Here is a 20,984-nt window from a genome sequence, read left to right on the forward strand (position 1 = left end):
TTTTTCATTTGTAGGGCCTGTGAACGAGCAATCGAGCCCGTTGGAATCGTCATCACGTAAAGGCATCCAGGGGAAGACGTAAGAAGTGTCCGTATAGTCATAGCAACGACAGTGCCCGTTTAAATGACTTCAGAAAAGTGGCCAACGTTTCTCAAATCTGACTCCATGTCAGGGAAATTGCTGTAGAATGGGCTCTGTTCCACTTAGAGACAAAATTTCAACTCCTATAGAAACTATAGACTGTTTTCTATCCAATAATAATAATAATATGCATATTGTACGATCAAGGATTTTGTGGGAAGCCGTTTAAAAAATTAGCCACATTAGCATAAATAGTCTAAACAGCGCCCCCATCCCCAACAGGTTAATTTGATTGGAAACAGGTGGTAGATTTATCTCATCAAACGCAGTTGCTAATGCTGATGATTAGAAAGTGCTCTCTCTCTCTCCCTCCCTCGGTCTCCACAGCACACCCCTGTCCCCCTGCCTAAGGACTATGATGAGGACTCTCTGATCCCCAGCAGTCCTGCTACAGAGACCTCCGACAACGTCAGCCCAGTGGCCAGCCCTATACACACAGGGTCAGTTTACTCCCTCTACAGTGCTTATGCACTACAAAACCTGTACACCCTATTGCACACAATACTAACACATTACAAGTATAACGAATCTGCAGCTTTCTTCATATTTCTTCCATTCAGTGTGATTGCATCCCTTTTACAGGGTCATTATGATTGTTTTGTGATTTAGTGTTGAATGGATGATGATGTTGAATGAAGCACGGTTGGATAGTTATTCTCTCAATAATGGTGGTTCTCATTGGTTGCTGTTCAGGTTCCTGGTCAGTTTCATGGTGGATGCCCGGGGGGGCTCCATGCGTGGCAGCAGACACCACGGGCTGCGTGTCATCATCCCCCCTCGGACCTGTGCAGCCCCTACCCGTATCACCTGTCGTCTGGTCAAACCCCAGAAACTCACCACCCCTCCCCCGCTAGTGGAGGGAGAGGGCCTGGCCAGCCGTATCATCTCCCTGGGGCCCTCCAGTATGCAGTTCTTAGAGTAAGTGTGTGTGCAAATGTGTGCATATGTATGTATATATGTCAGTCAATCACCCTGTATTTGATGGGACAGTGGGAATCTTGCATTTCAATGTCCAGTGGAGAGTGATAGTGACGATTGTTTTATAGGGGGGGAATTATTTTTTAGGAGCATTAATCACAATAGATTCAAATACATTAATCACACAAAAATCACAATGTCAAACAATTACTCTGTTCATAATTGGATCAGAGAGGCATACATTGGAATAATTTTCAAATAAATGTTTCATATACATAAATAAAAAAGCCCACATGTCAAAGTGTAGGTGATATGCATATTGACCACAGCCTCGTGTCAAAACCGATGCTGACATGAGGCGGCAGAAAATTTTGCCAAACTTTAATGAGACTTTTAATTACATATATATAGGCTAGTGTCATGTTTGAAAAATATAATGAAGGATAATTAACGTCTAAAAGCTTGATAGTGCCTGTTGTGCACTGCACATCACCCACCTGGAATCTGAGCAATCAATCAATCAAATGTATTTATAAAGCCCTTCTTACATCAGCTAATGTCACAAAGTGCTGTACAGAAATCCAGCCTAAAACCCCAAACAGCAAGCAATGTAGAAGCACGGTGGCTAGGAAAAACTCCCTTGAAAGGCCAGAACCTAGGAAAAAACTGAGAGAGGAACCAGGCTATGAGGTGTGGCCAGTCCTCTTCTGGATGTGCCGGGTGGAGATTATAACAGAACATGGCCAAGATGTTCAAATGTTCATAGATGACCAGCAGGGTCAAATAATAATAATCACAGTGGTTGTCAAGGGTGCAACAGGTCAGCACCTCAGGAGTAAATGTCAGTTGGCTTTTCATAGCCGATCATAGTATCTCCACCGTTCCTGCTGTCTCTAGAGAGTTGAAAACAGCAGGTCTGGGACAGGTAGCACGTCCGGTGGACAGGTCAGGGTTCCATAGCCACAGGCAGAACACTTGAAATTGAAGCAGAAGCACGGCCAGGTGGACTGGGGACAGCAAGGTGTCATCAGGCCAGGTAGTCCTGACGCATGGTCCTAGGGCTCAGGTCCTCCGAGAGAGGGAAAGAAAGAAAGAAAGAAAGAAAAGAGAAAGTGAGAGAGAATTAGAGAAAGCACACTTAAATTCACACATGACACCGGATAATACAGGAGAAATCCTCCAGATATAACAGACTGACCCTAGTGCCCGACACATTAACTACTGCAGCATAAATACTGGAGGCTGAGACAGGAGGGGTCGGGAGACACTGAGGCCCCATCCGACAATACCCCCGGACAAGGCCAAACAGGCAGGATATAAACCCACCCACTTTGCGAAAGCACAGCCCCCACACCACTTCAGGGATATCTTCAACCACCAACTTACCATCCTGAGACAAGGCCCACAAAGATCCACAAAGAGTATAGCCCACAAAGATCTCCGCCACGGCACAACCCAAGGGGGGTGCGCCAACCCGGACAGGAAGATCACGTCAGTGACTCAACCCACTCAAGTGACTCACCCCCCTAGGAACGGCAGAGGCGATCATCATGTTGAAACAATTTAAAACTATAAACTTAATTGTTTAAAACTAAAAACTGTCATTTTTGGAAGCATGTTTCACCTTGTTTCAAAGTAGCCTTGACAAAATGCGACTATAGAAATGTTGAGGGAGTTACTTTAAACACTTAATATGCCTTTGAAACCAGCATTTTTACATGTTCTATTGGTTTTCAAATCAACTTTCCTTTACTTTCATAATCCTAGTAACCCATGCTAGTTCATGCATCTTTAGATCTCCCCTCTTTATTCATTTCGAAAAGGATATTTTCATCTGTCACATGAAACCGCTCGCACGTGTGGTAATTGCATTTTGGAACGTTTGCGCATAGCCTACAGCCACGTGTGCGTTGTTGAGCGTATAATATGAACAAATACAACTGTATCAAAATGTTAAGCTAAACGGTCTTATTTGTTGCATCAGCCTCATTGCTTTTCTAAATGTTTTAATTTGCAGTGGTTTTATGATTTTGGGATCTATCATCCCAGAGCTGTCCCAGAAGACTGTTTTGAACTGTATACATATTTTTTTATCATCCCAGGGATGACGGGATGCCCTTAATTTCGAGCCCTGGAGGGATTTATTTTATAAAGACATTACAAGTATTTGTGACCGACCTGAATTCGGTCATATGTTGCAAAATTTGATATTGTGTTTTTTTCCAGTGAACAAAAGTACAGACTCGGACCTACAAAATGGTATATCATATAATGCAGTTGAGGAACAATGGGAAAGTAATTCTGCTTTGAAAGTTGATAAGCTTTTAACCCCACTTTTGAGAAAACGGCTCTTGAATGTTCTGGTACACCTACTGGAGACCTCTTCTTTGTCTACACCTATTCAGCATCGTTCACACCCTGTTAAGCCTTAGCCCCACCCATCTCTTTAAGTATCCACATGTGAGGCCATGTGCTAAACAGAATGGGTAAGGTAGTGCAGCAAACAACCAAAGATGTCAAGACTAAAATTGGTGAAAGTAGTAGCTAACAATATGGAAAAACTCCAGGTAAAAATACACTTGATCTGGTCCTTGGCCTATATCCTAATGTGACTTTGGTGCAGGTCATGTTGTTCTTCACATGATAGTCTCTGGTAAACACACACTATATCAAATAAAATCTAAGTGTAATTGTCATATTGTCATCGTTCCAAGATGGCGTAGCAGTGTAGACGTGTTTGTTTAGTCCTCTTGTGTACGTTTGTATTTTTCGTATTTCTTGTATATATTTTACTTTTTTTTCGATTTTTAATTCGATTATACCTTCCGGTAACCTACCTCACCCAATGTGATTATTTTTTAACTTTGAAACACATTCAAGAACCCCCAGTAGCTAACCAGCTAATCAGCTACAAGCTATTTAGCCATTTTTAGCCGCTGCTAGCAGCTTTTACCTTCTGCACAGACACCAGCCCTGTTATTAGCCTGGATATTACTCACCAATTTACCAGCATCGGACTGTCTCTCGACAACAACGCCGGATTCCTGCCGTAATCCCTGAGCCACTACTTCTGATCCTCACAGCTAGCTTGCAGCTAGCGCAGCTAGCGCAGCTAGCGCCACTGCCACGAAGCTAGCACCAGTTAACAAACACAATTCTACAATCACAACCTCTCTTTCGCCATCACCATCCGGCTTGGATTCTCTGTCGACACGACCACGTCTGGTCTGCAGATGAATACCCCATCCGCTGTGCCCTCAACCGGCCTCCGTCTGAGCAGACCCCCTCCGTCTGAGCAGACCAACCCCCGGGCTACTAACTTTAAACGCCGTGTGCTAGCTTAGTGGCAGCTTCCCTGCTCCATCTACGGCTGCCCCCTTGACACTATGATCACTTGGCTACATAGCTGATGCCTGCCGGACTGTCCATTAATTCACGGTACTCCATTCTGTTTATTTGTGTTTTATCTGTCGGCTCTGTGTTTTAACTCAGGCTCTGTGTGTAGTTAATCCGACCCTCTCTGCCTAGTCGTCGCCATTTTTACCTGCTGTTGCTGTGTTAGCTGACTAGCTGCTGTTATCTCACCTGTTGTTTTAGCTAGCTCTCCCAATCAAGACCTGCAATCACTTTATGCCTCACTGTATGTCTCTCTCAAATATCAATATGCCTTGTATACTGTTGTTCAGACTAGTTATCATTGTTTTGGTTTGCAATGGACCCCGTAGTTCCACTCTCCGTACCTCTGATACCTCCTTTGTCCCACCTTCCACACATGCGATGACCTCACCCATTGAGACCAGCATGTCCAGAGATACAACCTCTCTTATCATCACCCAGTGCCTGGGCTTGCCTCCGCTGTACCCGTGCCCCACCATACCCCTGTCTGCACATTATGCCCAGAATCTATTCTACCACGCCCATAAATCTGCTCCTTTTATTCCTTGTCCCCAACGCTCTAGGCGACCAGTTTTGATAGCCTTTAGCCGCACCCTCATCCTCTGTTCCTCGGGTGATGTGGAGGTAAACCCAGGCCCTGCATGTCCCCAGTCACCCTCATTTGTTGACTTCTGTGATCGAAAAAGCCTTGGCCTCATGCATGTCAACATCAGAAGCCTCCTCCCTAAGTTTGTCTTACTCACCGCTTTAGCACACTCTGCCTACCCTGATGTCCTTGTCGTGTCTGAATCCTGGCTTAGGAAGGCCACCAAAAATTCTGAGATTTCCATACCCAACTATAACACTTTCCGTCAAGATAGAACTGCCAAAGGGGGAGGAGTTGCAATCTACTGCAGAGATAGCCTGCAGAGTTCTGTCATACTTTCCAGGTCTATGCCCAAACAGTTCGAACTTCTAATTTTAAAAATTAATCTCTCCAGAAATAAGTCTCTCACTGTTGCCGCCTGCTACCGACCCCCCTCAGCTCCCAGCTGTGCCCTGGACACCATCTGTGAATTGATCGCTCCCCATCTAGCTGCAGAGTTTGTTCTGTTAGGTGACCTAAACTGGGATATGCTTAACACCCCGGCAGTCCTACAATCTAAGCTTGATGCCCTCAATCTCACACAAATCATCAAGGAACCCACCAGGTACAACCCTAAATCCGTAAACATGGGCACCTTAACCTGTCTAGGATCAGCGTGGCGCTAGCGGCACACCCCCCCCCCCCCCACTGAAAAACCAGTGCCGCGAAATTCAAAAAAAATATTTTTTTAAAATATTTAACTTTCACACATTAAAGTCCAATACAGCTAATGAAAGACACAGATCTTGTGAATCCAGTCAACATGTCCGATTTTTAAAATGTTTTACAGGGAAGACACAATATGTAAAGATGTACATCTATTACCTAAAAACACATTAGCATAATCCACCATCTTTTATTTGTCCACCAACACCAGTAGCCATCACCAATTCGGCTAAACTAAGATATTTATAGCCCCTAACCAACAAAAAAACTCATTAGATGACAGTCTGATAACATATTTATGGTATGGGATAGGTTTTGTTAGAAAAAAGTGCATATTTCAGGTAGATGGCATAGGTTACAATTGCACCCACCGTCACAAATGGAATAGAAAAACTACTTAGAGCAACGTGTTTACCTACTTACTAATCATCAAACATTTCGTAAAAATACACAGCATACACGAATCGAAAGACACAGATCCTGTGAATACAGACAATATTTCAGATTTTCTAAGTGTCTTACAGCGAAAACACAATAAATCGTTATATTAGCATAGCACATAGCACATAGCAGCCCAGCATTGATTCTAGCCAAAGTGAGCGATAAAAGTCAACATCGCCAAAAGATATTAATTTTTTCACTAACCTTCTCAGAATTCTTCCGATGACACTCCTGTAACATCACATTACAACATGCATATACAGTTTGATCGAAAATGTTTATATTTAGCCACCAAAATCATGGTTAGACAATGTGAAATGTAGACAAGCTGGTCAGAAAATGTCCTTGCGCCACTTAGACAGTGATCTACTCTTATACATAAATACTCATAAACGTGACTAAAAAATATAGGGTGGACAGGGATTGATAGACAATTTAATTCTTAATACAATTGCGGAATTACATTTTTTAATTTATCCTTACTTTTCAATACAGTTTGCGCCAAGCGAAGCTACGTCAAAAAACATGGCGTCCTAAGCCACTAAAATGTTTCGACAGAAACACGATTTATCATAATAAAAATGTCCTACCTTGAGCTGTTCTTCCATCAGTATCTTGGGCAAAGGATCCTTTCTTGGGAGTAATCGTCTTTTGGTGGAAAGCTGTCCTCTTGCCATGTGGAAATGCCAACTGCGTTCGGGATGAACTGAAAGCGTGCCCACCTATTCACAGCGTTAAAGAAATAAATGTCCCAAAATCGCACTAAACGGATATAAATTGCTATAAAACGCTTTAAATTAACTACCTTATGATGTTTTTAACTCCTATAACGAGTGAAAAGATGACCGGAGAAATATAACAGGCTAAACTAACGCTTGGAACAGGAGAGGGTCGGTGTCCTCCACGCGCGTGACGCACCAAGAAAAGACTTGCTAGCTACAGGGTTTTTTGATTTATAGGGCCTGTGAACGCGCAATCGACCCCATTGGAATCATCATCACGTAAAAGCATCCAGGGGAAGACGTAAGAAGTGTCCGTACAGTCATAGCAATATCAGTGCCCTTTTAACTGACTTCAGAACAGTGGCCAACATTTCTGAAATCTGAATCCATGTCAGGGAAATTGCTGTAGAATGGGCTCTGTTCCACTTAGAGACAAAGTTTCAACTCCTATAGAAACTATAGACTGTTTTCTATCCAATAATAATAATAATATGCATATTGTACGATCAAGGATTTTGTGGGAAGCCGTTTAAAAAATTACCCAATTAGCATAAATAGTCTAAACAGCGCCCCCATCCCCAACAGGTTAATAGACATTATCCTGACCAACTTGCCCTCCAAATACACCTCTGTTGTCTTCAATCAAGATCTCAACGATCACTGCCTCATTGCCTGTATCCGCTACGGGTCCGCGGTCAAACGACCACCCCTCATCACTGTCAAACGCTCCCTAAAAAACTTCTGCGAGCAGGCCTTTCTAATCGACCTGGCCCGGGTACCTGGGATATTGACCTCATCCCGTCAGTTGAGGATGCCTGGTCATTCTTTAAAAGTTACTTCCTCACCATATTAGACAAGCATGCTCCGTTCAAAAAATGCAGAACTAAGAACAGATATAGCCCTTGGTTCACTCCAGACCTGACTGCCCTCGACCAGCACAAAAACATCCTGTGGCGAATTGCAATAGCATCGAAGAGCCCCCGCGATATGCAACTGTTCAGGGAAGTCAGGAACCAATACACGCAGTCAGTCAGGAAAGCAAAGGCCAGCTTTTTCAAGCAGAAATTTGCATCCTGTAGCTCTAACTCCAAAAAGTTATGGGATACTGTAAAGTCCATGGAGAACAAGATCACCTCCTCCCAGCTGCCCATTGCACTGAGGCTAGGTAACACGGTCACCACCGATAAATCCGTGATAATCGGAAACTTCAACAAGCATTTCTCAATGGCTGGCCATGCCTTCCACCTGGCGACTCCAACCTTGGCCAACAGCCCCCCCCCCCCCCCCGCTGCTACTCGCCCAAGCCTCCCCAGCTTCTCCATTACCCATATCCAGATAGCAGATGTTCTGAAAGTGCTGGAAAACCTGGACCCATACAAATCAGCTGGGCTTGACATTCTGGACCCCCTATTTCTGAAACTGTCCGCCACCATTGTCGCACCCCCTATTACCAGCCTGTTCAACCTTTCCTTCGTATCATCTGAGATCCCCAAGGATTGGAAAGCTGCCGCGGTCATCCCCCTCTTCAAAGGGGGAGACACCCTGGAACCAAACTGTTACAGACCTATATCCATCCTGCCCTGCCTATCTAAGGTCTTCGAAAGCCAAGTCAACAAACAGATCACTGACCATCTCGAATCCCACCGTACCTTCTCCGCTGTGCAATTCGGTTTGCGAGCCGGTCACGGGTGCACCTCAGCCACGCTCAAGGTACTAAACGATATCATAACCGCCATCGATAAAAGACATTACTGTGCAGCCGTCTTCATCGACCTGGCCAAGGCTTTCGACTCTGTCAATCACCATATTCTTATCGGCAGACTCAGTAGCCTCGATTTTTCTTATGACTGCCTTGCCTGGTTCACCAACTACTTTGCAGACAGAGTTCAGTGTGTCAAATCGGAGGGCATGTTGTCCGGTCCTCTGGCAGTCTCTATGGGGGTACCACAGGGTTCAATTCTCGGGCCGACTCTTTTCTCTGTATATATCAATGATGTTGCTCTTGCTGCGGGTGATTCCCTGATCCACCTCTACGCAGACGACACCATTCTGTATACTTCTGGCCCTTCCTTGGACACTGTGATATCTAACCTCCAAACGAGCTTCAATGCCATACAACACTCCTTCCGTGGTCTCAAACTGCTCTTAAACGCTAGTAAAACCAAATGCATGCTTTTCAACCGTTCGCTGCCTGCACCCGCACGCCCGACTAGCATCACCACCCTGGACGGTTCCGACCTAGAATATGTGGACATCTATAAGTACCTAGGTGTCTGGCTAGCCTGCAAACTCTCCTTCCAGACTCATATCAAACATCTCCAATCCAAAATCAAATCTAGAGTCGGCTTTCTATTTCGCAACAAAGCCTCCTTCACTCACGCCGCCAAACTTACCCTAGTAAAACTGACTATCCTACCGATCCTCGACTTTGGCGATGTCATCTACAAAATAGCTTCCAATACTCTACTCAGCAAACTGGATGCAGTTTATCACAGTGCCATCCGTTTTGTTACTAAAGCACCTTATGCGACCCACCACTGCGACCTGTATGCCCTAGTCGGCTGGCCCTCGCTACATGTTCGTCGTCAGACCCACTGGCTCCAGGTCATCTACAAGGCTATGCTAGGTAAAGTGCCGCCTTATCTCAGTTCACTGGTCACGATGGCTACACCCACCCGTAGCACGCGCTCCAGCAGGTGTATCTCACTGATCATCCCTAAAGCCAAAACCTCATTTGGACGCCTTTCCTTCCAGTTCTCTGCTGCCTGCGACTGGAACGAATTGCAAAAATCTCTGAAGTTGGAGACTTTTATCTCCCTCAACAACTTTAAACATCTGCTATCCGAGCAGCTAACCGATCGCTGCAGCTGTACATAGTCCATCGGTATATAGCCCACCCAATTTACCTACCTCACCCCCCATACTGCTTTTATTTATTTACTTTTCTGCTCTTTTGCACACCAGTATCTCTTCTTGCACATGATCATCTGATGATTTATCACTCCAGTGCTAATCTGCTAAATTGTAATTATTCGATTTATTGCCTACCTCCTCATGCCTTTTGCACACATTGTATATAGATTCTCTTTTTTTCTACCATGTTATTGACTTGTTTATTGTTTACTCCATGTGTAACTCTGTGTTGTTGTCTGTTCACACTGCTATGCTTTATCTTGGCCAGGTCGCAGTTGCAAATGAGAACTTGTTCTCAACTAGCCTACCTGGTTAAATAAAGGTGAAATAAAAAATTTTAAACAAATATGCACAGTACACAGAAGGTGTAAATGGTACAGTGAAATGGTTACTTGCATAGTAGCAATATAAAAAATAGAAAGTGTCCAGATAAGAATATTTTATCATTATTAGATGATGCTTACCCAGGCACACTTGTCTAAATTGATAGGTCATGTAATAGAAAGTCTATAACCACCCTCCAGCCACATCTAGCTAAGTGGATGTGTCACTATAGTCTAGACATATACACAAGTCCATGAATTTAAATAGATGGCCATAATCATCCCCAGATACACCTGGCTAACTTGATGGGTCATATAATCATCTGGAGTCTTTTGTTTAGACATGTAGCTAGCTAGCTAAACAATTAACCATAATCCCAACCCATACTACTAGCAATACAAAATGATTTGTCATAGCTAGCCACCATGCATGAAATTATGTAATATGAATCTGCAGGTAGCTAAAACTTACCAACTAGCTAGCTAGCTAGCTAACATTAGGCTATAACTAGCAATGCAACAATGGACAGCTGTCTCTAATTGAGAACCAATCTAGGCAACCATAGACATACATACACCTAGACTAGACACTGCCCCATAAACATACAAAACCCCTAGACAATACAAAACACATACATCCCCCATGTCACACCCTGACCTAACTAAAATAATAAAGAAAACAAAGATAACTAAGGCCAGGGCGTGACACTTTCTGACAAAATTAGAAACGTATAATATCTGAAAATGTAGCTAGACTCTTACACGTGTACATGGATGAACGCTTCACGGCAGACTGTAACCCCTTTAACTCAGTTTTGTTTGTACAGCTTGTTTGGTCCGAGTTGTGTCAAGTCACTCTGGTTCAAAGTGATTGTTTGCAGAAAGTAGTCCATCACAACTTTTTCCCACTGATGTCGGTAGCGCCTGCTAAATTCAGGGCAGCAATGTTGTTGAGAGCAGTGGCAACACTTTTGCAGTTCTCCATGGCTAACGTTTATCTTTCAGAAAAGTCGTGGTAGCAAGGATTATTTACACATACTAAGCAGCTCATGTTATAGACAGAAGCATGCTACATGACAGACCAATCCGATCTCATCTCTCGGCATGTCCAGCCCATCCATTTTCTCAGCCAATCCGTGGCTAAAACTCGTAATTTAACCATTTTATTTGTATTTACAGATGACATACACGTTTGTTATTAAGGCACATGAACATTCACATGTTCCAGAAGGGATTTCTGACAAAAAACGTTCAAATGCCTTTCCTGTGAAGTAGTGACGTGCGACATATGACTAGCTTCCTGAAACGGGTCGCATTTGATTGTAATTGTAATTTTATAGGCTATCAAGGGTGGCCAACCATCCTCCAGGAGAGCCTTAAAGGGGCAGTGTTGTATTTTGAGACAGGCTTGAATATGCAAAGAAGCCAATAGGCAGCCTACATTTTTGTCTGATTCTCTATGGTAAAAAAGGTAGTAATGTATTTTATTTTGCAAAGTGGTTCCTTGCATCATACAATGATGTAAAAATGGTGGTACAGACCAAGTGGCTTGAGCTTTTGGACAAGTACAAAATCAGTCCTACAAGTGGCTAAAAAAGTTAATATCAAGCCCTGAATAGTATAATAATAGTATGTTAATGTAGAGTGGTAATGTCTCTATAGGCCAGTGATAGTGGAGATTCCCCACTTTGCTGCTCTGGGTCGAGGGGTCCGGGAGCTGGTGGTTCTGCGCAGTGAGAACGGCTCTGTCTGGAAGGAGCATCGCAATCGCTATGGCGACGAGGTGCTGGAGACCATTTTGAATGGCATGGATGAAGGTCAGTGTAACAATGATAAATGTCATCCCCCTAAAGCAGAGCCAGCTGCATCTTCATGCACTATCCTGTCTATCTAAGGACAGACTATTCACATGTACCACACATTTAAGTAGTCTACAGTATATCATTTGAACAACAATGTTAATCACACAAAAACATACTTATACACAAACCTAATCCATATGCCTTTCTCTCTGCCGCCCCTCCCTCAGACCTGGAGAGTCACGAGGAATTGGAGAAGAAGAGAATCCGCCGAATTATCTCCACTGACTTCCCCCTCTACTTCGCTGTGGTGTCCCGCGTCCAGCAGGAGAGCGACCTGATTGGCCCAGAGGGAGGTCAGCTGACCAGTAACCTGGTCCCTCATGTCCAGGCCATCTTCCCTGAGACAGCGGTCACCAAGAGAGTTCGGCTGGGGCTGCAGGTGAGGAAGAGGATGAGGAAGATAAAGAGGAGGGGAGAGAGCAGCAGAGATATGTTCAGCAGTTTCAGACACCGAACATCCCTCCTCTGGATTCTGTCTTTTTAAAGAGGACTTTATGGAAATGCAGGTTTTCATGCAGTAGTGAATAATGCTTTCTGCACTGCTCTTACAAAGAGCTGTCCCAGGACTGTATTCAATCAAGTTTGATTGAATGGGACATCTTGGCAGGTAGCTGCTCTGTTTAGCTTACTCAATCAGTGCTGTCTGCCCTGCCAAACAAGCAAGGTTGGCACCACAGGAACAATGAAGCTGGCTAATGCATCAAACTGACTATGGAATATACACATAGAAACTGGCCCTCAGGAATGCTGACTACCTCCAAATACTGAAGCTGGATTCGTTTTATTTTTCCATGACCACAGTTTGTTGTTTTATTTCTTGCTGAATCTGTGTCCCATATTGCTTAATTTTTTGTACACTGTAGTTGTCATATAGCATTTTTGCATGTATGAATGTTGTCTTTTTCTTTTTTTCTTCACATTTCAGTTCCCTGAGCTAAATCCTGCTACGCTGACAAAGATGATGAACTGATATTCAAATGTGCATGTTACTTGGTTTTATGTGTGAGTATGATTGTGTGCACTTTTTGTCCATTGGTTAGATGTACAGTATGTTCAGGTAGGACTATGTATTATGTTGTCTGAATATGTTTGAGTTTGTCTTAATAATAGTTTGTTGACTGTGCTCCGGAGGGCGAGTAATGTGAGACAGAAAGTTCTAAACTAATTATGTTATATTTATTCCTATTTTTGTCTCCCATTTTAATGCATCACCTGTCCTTTCTCCTTTATCCCTTTCTCTTTTCTCTCACTCTTTCTCCTCTCCCTTCTTTCCTCTCCCTCTTCAGGCTCAGCCAATCCCAGACGAGCTGCTGACTCGACAGCTTGGTAACCAAGCGACCTTCAGTCCAGTGGTCACGGTAGAGCCACGACGACGCAAGTTCCACCGGCCAATCGGATTACGTATCCCACTGCCCCCTTCTTGGAGGGAGAGTCCACGTGACGCTGGGGATGGGGACACCACCAGCCTGCGCCTCCTCTGCAGTGTCATTGGTACGGTCCGGCGTGGAGTTTAATTATACCCTTAACAACTGATTCATGGCCAATAGCGTTCATTGCCAACATAAGTGAGTGTTAGGACAGGGGTGAAGGCGAGAGAACTAGTGCTGACCAACAAAAAGCATCACGACCCAAGCCAGTCTGTTTTATGAAAGCGGTACAGGGACAATAGCAGGTCTCTGGGGGGAAAGAGAGGGAAAGAGGAAGTGGAGGTGTATAAAAAGAGAGAGATGAAACAGTCCTTTGTCTCCCAGGTGGAACAGCACCTGCCCAATGGGAGGATATCACTGGCACCACCAAGCTGATGTACGCCAAAAACTGCGCCAACTTCACCACCAACGTCTCCGCAAGGTGTGTCCTAATTCACACTCACAACAGTCAGCCATGCACTCTCCTTTAGAGGTTATACAAAATGTATGAAGCAGAACAACCTGATACTATTTACCCAATGCATATAGCCAGATGTAACCTCATCCTGTGCCAAACCACATTGAGTTCCACCCCCTGACGATATGGAACACCTGACTTTCCATTACTTTTACTCTTTAACACAACACCCACTCTCTCTAACGACTATCCGTCACCCTTCTCTGTGCGTCATCTCTCCTCTCATCCTCTGCCCAGGTTCTGGCTGGCAGACTGCCCTCGCACGGCCGAGGCGGTGACCTTCGCCAACCTGCTGTACCGGGAGCTGATGGCAGTGCCCTACATGGCCAAGTTTGTGATATTCGCAAAAATGAATGAGGCGCGCGAGGGCCGCCTACGCTGCTACTGCATGACCGACGACAAGATGGACAAAACCCTGGAGCTGCACGAGAACTTCAGCGAGGTGGCACGGAGCAGGGATATAGAGGTCAGCAAGGGGCAAGGGTCAGGGGAAAGGGTTTTAGTGTGTGTCAGTAGGTTCTACTATATTTAAATATGTTCACATAACTCAGACATTTGTGTAAATAATCCATTGAAAGCAATGGAGGATTTTTATCCCCTGACTCTCTGTCGCCCCCTAAGGTGATGGAGGGCATGCCGCTGCACCTGGAGTGTTCTGGGAACCTGGTGCCTGTGAGGAAGGCCACTCAGCAGCCACGTAGCTTCAGCTTCCAAGCCTTCAGAGACAACAGACTGCCTGTCTCGGTCAAGGTCCGTCTCCCACTCATTCTCTATGTTTTCCCATAGGAATTGTGATCCAGTCAATTTAATTGAAATGTCCTTCTGTCAGTCAGTCTGTTTTATTCCTTCCAGGACATGTCAGTCTGTCAAACTGTCTGTTTATGCATTTAACATGTTAGTCAGACAGGTTTTGTGTTGAATCAACAGTTGGTCGGTCGACAGTCAGTCGGTCTTTTTATCCAATCTATATGTCTGTGTGTACATCTGTCCCATCCATCTATCTCTTTATATTTTTACAATCATTGTGTACCTTCTCCCATCTCTATCACTCCATCTCTCCAAATGTTTCAATTCTATCTTTCTCTCCATGTTTAACTGTGTTGAGTTCCAACCAACACTTTTCTATCACATACACCCTGTCCCTCTATCTGTGTGGCTGTCTGTGTTCCTCTCTGTTTGTGTGTCTATGGTATGTGTCTGCGTGTGCGGCCATATCTTTGTCTACCAATAAATCTGTCTGTGTCATCTGTATGTCTTTCTGTGTGGCTTTGAGTGTGACGTGCGCTTCCGTCTCAGCCAGTCTCAGACGAGTGTGTTGTATTCTCCACTGTGGTGTACCTACCGACTCTCTCCCTAGCTGTAACTGTGTGCACATCCTTTAGCTCTTTCACCTTCTTGCCTGCCTGCCAATCTTGTGGCCTGCCTGTCTGTATGTCTGTCTCACTGTCTCTCTTTCTCTCTCTCACGGTCTCTGTTACTGTCTGATCTGACAGACGCCCAGGTAAATGTGCAGGTAAATCTCTCTCTCTCGCCTGCCTATGGACTGCTTCCATCCCTTCCCTGCTATGTTTCTGCTCGACAGACCCACTACACTGCAGGTTGTCTAATTCCCACCTTTGCTCTGTTCTTCTTCCCCCTCTCTTTTTTCCATTATTTTTCACCCTATCCTCTTGTCCATCCTCTTCTTTATCCTTCATATCTGCTCCTCTTACCTCTGTCACTCTCTCTTGTCTCTCCTCCTCGAATCTACCTCTTCTGGTTTTCCTGCTTCTCCCTCTGTCTCTCTGTCTCTCTGTCTCTCTGTCTCTCTCTCTCTCTCTCTCTCTCTCTCTCTCTCTCTCTCTCTCTCTCTCTGTGTATCTATCAGGTTAGAGACAGCAATAAGGAGGCCTCTGGGTTCCTTTCTTTCCTACGAAAGTCTACCAAGTATGAGGACTCCCAGCATGTGCTGTGTAACCTCAACATCACCATGCCACCCTGTGTCAAGGTACACACAGTCTCTCACACCCACTAAACTACTCACATGCAACCCCTTTTAACCCTTCTAAACCACACTCCACGACCAATATTACACACTCACAACCCCTCTTAACCTTGCCAATACAAAAATATATTATTTCCGTTCTACATTAGCAGATATCATTACAGTCATTAATTGAATTGACATTTTGAATGGGGTGTTTTTTTGCTTTATTGTTGCTGTTGATTGATTGGTTCTTTAATGTTGCTGTTGATTGATTGGTTCTCAGTCGTAACAAAAGATCTCTCTTAGGGAGCTCTGTCTGCACCTTCCTCGGCTGATGAATGATCAGTTGAGCTTTGAAGGCTTAAAAAAGACCTGAAATACAGACTTTAAGAGATACCGTATCTAAAGAGACTAGTCAGTCTGTTGATTGGTGGTTTTAAAAGCAAAGATTCACCAAATATTTAGATGTCCTGCTATCATCCCAGTGCTATTTTAAGCATTTTTAAAAATCTCAAAATCAGTTTTATTTACACTAAGATAGTACAGTACAAAGTAATAGTCACAAAAGCAGCATAGATACAATAAACCACATTCAAACATATCATTAGACAACCTTGGGAGAAGTAGCTGATATTTCAGAGGGAGCAGCCATATCTAGTCACTGATGTGTGTGCTTTGTGACTGTGTCCCTTGTGTGTGATCCAGGTTGTGGGGAGTGAGGAGCGCAGGCGAACTCTGACCCCACTGGCCCTGAGGGAGCGCTACAGCACGCTGAACGAGCCCGGTCTCGGTAAGTCATACCATGCCTGTCCAGAAGCCCTCTCCCCACTATACAGGAAGAGACAGGGCCTGAATGTTGCACCCCTTCTTCCCTGCTTCCCAGTCTACTACTCTCTCTATTTTATGCATGCATGAGCCTTGGATGCACTGCACTACTACGCCCCATAATACACAGCAGTGTGATGATGGCGCTATATTGATTATGTGCCAAAGATTAGCTAATACCTACACATCCAAACAGCTCCATTGAAAACTAGAACCCTTCCAGAGTTCTGGTAACATTAGTACTGAATGACCTGTTATGGTTTGCATGCCGCTGGTGCTGGTTGCTCCACTGCGAGTCCTGTTAGCATGGCGGATATTTAGCATTTAGCTTAGCGCTGGGAATGGGCGGGTCCTCACAGTGGAGCCAGACAGAGGAGCCCTCTGATTGGCCCATGGTAGATGAGCAGAGAAAGGAAGGAGTGCTAATTGGTTACATGGTGAAGCACAGCACTGGTACCTTGCACCTCAGTTCCTCATGGTTATGTTACGCTAACAGAATGGACTGGTGTCTGAATGATTGCCTCCAATACTCTACCTACCTCTAACCTACCCTGCCTATAGTCTGCTAACACACATGGATCGTATTGGCAAAAACACTATACTCTGTGGGTAATGTGTCACGGTAAGTTTGCTATTATCTTTTTTAAAAGCAACTGATTTTAATGGGTTTTATTTGTTGGGTATTTTGGTGGTTAGTTTGATTAGTTATGAGTAACATGGAAAATGGTGTAAAAATGTTACAGTTGTTGTTCTATACTGTTTATACAGTTTACAGTGTTCAGTTGTAAAGTCGGGATTGAGTAATTCATTTGCAGTAGATGTTCTGAGTCAGACACAGTTGTGCTTGTAAAGTATATTTAGCTCTGAGACTGTTCTGTTTCTGAAGTTGTCTTTTTTTCCAGTGAATGCCATGGAGAGGACCGAGCTCAAGATCTCTCTCATATCTGAACAGCTGGGCTTGAGCTGGGCAGGTCAGTGCTCCTCTACATGGGTGATACTGTATACAGTCTACTATATGTGGTAAGATAAACTTACATACGTATTTGATTGACCTAATTATTTATTCTCCCTCTCAGAGTTGGCGCGGGAGCTGCATTTTGGTGTAGATGACATTAACAGAATCAGGGTGGAGAATCCTAACTCCCTCCTGGACCAGAGTTCAGCCCTGCTCAATCTGTGGGCCGGCCGGGAGGGCAAGAGGGCCAAGAGTGAGTCTCTATCTGTCTGTCTGGCTGTCTGTCTCTCAGTCTGTGTCTTACTACAGTCCCCCAACACAACTCTCTTCATTCCTTTCCCTATTTTCTGCCCTCTCTCTCTCCTTTACTTTCTCTTTCCCTCTGTCAGTGGAGAGTGTGTATGGGGCTCTCAAAAACATTGACCGTTCAGACATTGTGAGTTCAGTGGAGGGCCAGCCACAGGCAGAGGCCGGGGCCTCAGAGGAGGGTGCCTGCAGACTGGCCGACCGCGACTCCACCCTGCTCTCCCCCAGTGTTATCAATGGTAAGAGACACATGCACAGAGATGTGCACACACACACACACACACACACACACACATACAGTTGCGCTCACACACACACACACATTCCAGCAATGTGATCAGTAGTATGAATAGACCATACTTGCCCCTAGTAATGTCAATGGTGAAAACAAGATCAATGAGAAGCCCAATAGTCTTCCCAACTGTATGGGTAACACAGATTGAACCTTATCTCTGTTGCTCCACAAGAGATCACGGACACAGGTCGGCCACCTGTAGTCTTCAAGCCACGAGTTATTAGGCACCCATTTTTCAGAAGGGGTAAGTGGGCTGCATGGTTGATTTCTTCTGATGATTCTCAAAGGATTTTGAGTCACGTCTGAGGAAGGGTGCGATTTCCACCATAACCCAGTGATATGTGAGCATGTAATGTGAGCATTTCCTTATTGCATTTTGGTGACAGCCGTCATTCCAGTTTCACTGTTCTGACACCTCATGCTTTAGGCCTGAACATGATGGTTCTCACATGACATCATAGGAGATGTGAGGATAAAACCTCAAATAAACACAACTTGAAGACATATGTCATTTGAAATGACAGTTCTACACATTGAGTTAGTAATTAGGAAAGACTAAAATATAAATTTTACCGTTGTGTGTTTATGTTTTAGTCTAGTATATGGATGAGTCGGATATGCGTGCGTGTGGGGGGGGGGGGGGGGGTGACCACTAAGTGGCACTAGTACACAGTTTGCACACAGTTTGTGTGCTCTGGGCCTCCATACCTTGTTCCTTTGTTACTCCCCTCTGTCTCTCCTAAGTCTGTCCCTCGTTCTCTATGTGTCTGTGACATGTCATATCTGCCGCCCTCCTCTTCCTCCTCCTCAAAGCTCTTCCTCTCCGACCTCTGACCTCATATTGACCTCTGGGCCTCTCCTCTCTCCTGTCATCTTATTTTGTCGTGCTCACATGTTCAGTCAAGCTAACCTCAAATCAGCTAACCTCCTCTCTCGGTGTAGCTCTGTGTCTATGCATGTGCATGCTGCCTGACTCACTGTACCTCTCTCTGTGTCTCACATCAGGGAAAGGTGTGTTTCTATAGGTCTGGGAGGGTCAGTGTTGATGTGTTGTGGGGTGGAGGGGTGTCAAAATAAAGGTCTTGCTATCAAAATAAACGTTTGCTGTTTTGGAATAAGAACTGTGTATTTGCATGGCATGCTTTCTGTATGACTATTTCCTTATGTGTATTTTACTTTTTCTTGTTTCTCTGCTTTTTGTCGAACTTGTTTTAAATGCTGTATTAACTCCTTAAATCTCAGTGGGGTTTCTGTGAATTCTATGGTGTTGGTTTAATGCTAGGCTGTAACACAAAGTTGACCGAACAGCACATAATGTTCTAAAAATAATGTAGCTGTGACATGACAGCTTTGTCATTAAGACAATGTTGTCGTAATGTTACAGATACATTGTTAGAATGTTATGTGCCAGCTAATGTGTTCGATGGTGTGGAGGAGTGTGTGGGTGTGTGTGTTCCTGAGTACAGTGACCTGTGAACTGTGTGTGTGTGTTTTCATGTGTCTCTGTATGTTTGTGTGTGCTGTTCATAGGTGGACAGTGCTGTGTATTGTATTTGTGTGTTTGTAGATTGACAATCTATGTGGAGTTGTTGTGCTTCACTATGTGTTGTAATGTTATTTTTACACTTTTGTCTTTAAATTGGGAGGTACAGTAAGGATTAATCCAGATAAACCATTGTCATTCCAACTCATTTCTTCAACATCCGTTAAATTCAGAACATCTCTACCCCTCTTCATCCTCACCTCTACTGTCTCTGTACTGCATCTTCACCATAGCATCCCAAAAACAAACATGCACGCTCACATACACTAACACACTTTTACAGTTAAACTATTCTCAGTAGGCATCACCACTCTGTGTAACGGTTTTCCTCCTCCTCTTCATCCGATGAGGAGGAGCAGGGATTGAACCAAAATGCAGCGGAGTTTGAAGACATGATTTATTAAAGAAAAACACGAAAACACGAACTTGACTAAACTAACAAAAACAACAAACGGTGTAGACAGACCTGGACGACGAACTCACATAAACACGAAGAACGCACGAACAGGGAAAATAGCCTACACATAAAAATGACGATAAACAAAACAAACCGAACAGTCCCGTATGGTGCGACAAACACAGACACAGGAGACAACCACCCACAACGAACACTGTGAAACAACCTACCTAAATATGACTCTTAATTAGAGGAACGCCAAACACCTGCCTCTAATTAAGAGCCATACCAGGCAACCCATAAACCAACATAGAAACAGAAAACATAGAATGCCCACCCAAACTCACGCCCTGACCAACTAACACATACAACAAACTAACAGAAATAGGTCAGGAACATGACATAACCCCCCCCCATAAGGTGCGAACTCCGGGCGCACCAGCACAAAATCTAGGGGAGGGTCTGGGTGGGCATCTGACCACGGTGGTGGCTCAGGCTCCGGGCGAGGTCCCAACCCCACCATAGTCAATCCCAGCTTACATTTCCCCCTATGAATGACCACCCTCATCTTACCCCCACTAAATCCTTTTGGTAACATCGACACCAGGGGCAGCACCGGGACAGAGGGATAGCTCAGGACAGAGGGATAGATCAGGATAGCGAGGTAACTCAGGATAGAGAGGTAGCTCAGGATAGAGGGGCAACTCCGGACTGAAAGGCAGCTCCGGACAGAGAGACAGCTCTGGACTGAGGGGCAGTTCTGAATAAATAGCCGCTCTGGGCTGAGGGACAGCTCATGACTGGCT

The 20,984-nt window shown here is 44.5% G+C and overlaps 1 protein-coding gene across 1 annotated transcript in view; it reads left to right on the plus strand.

Moving 5' to 3' along the window:
- LOC129818400 (ankyrin-1-like) overlaps positions 1-20,984 on the plus strand; it is a 128,019-nt gene that overhangs the window by 95,658 nt on the left and 11,377 nt on the right. The window contains 13 exon segments of the mRNA XM_055874244.1: positions 469-581; positions 835-1,059; positions 11,808-11,962; positions 12,175-12,386; positions 13,294-13,498; positions 13,759-13,855; positions 14,129-14,357; positions 14,513-14,641; positions 15,759-15,878; positions 16,563-16,647; positions 17,585-17,653; positions 17,759-17,890; positions 18,027-18,182. Coding sequence (XP_055730219.1) covers positions 469-581; positions 835-1,059; positions 11,808-11,962; positions 12,175-12,386; positions 13,294-13,498; positions 13,759-13,855; positions 14,129-14,357; positions 14,513-14,641; positions 15,759-15,878; positions 16,563-16,647; positions 17,585-17,653; positions 17,759-17,890; positions 18,027-18,182 — 1,927 coding nt within the window.

This window comes from Salvelinus fontinalis, chromosome 21 (assembly GCF_029448725.1).
Source record: "Salvelinus fontinalis isolate EN_2023a chromosome 21, ASM2944872v1, whole genome shotgun sequence".
Lineage (NCBI taxonomy): Eukaryota > Metazoa > Chordata > Actinopteri > Salmoniformes > Salmonidae > Salvelinus > Salvelinus fontinalis.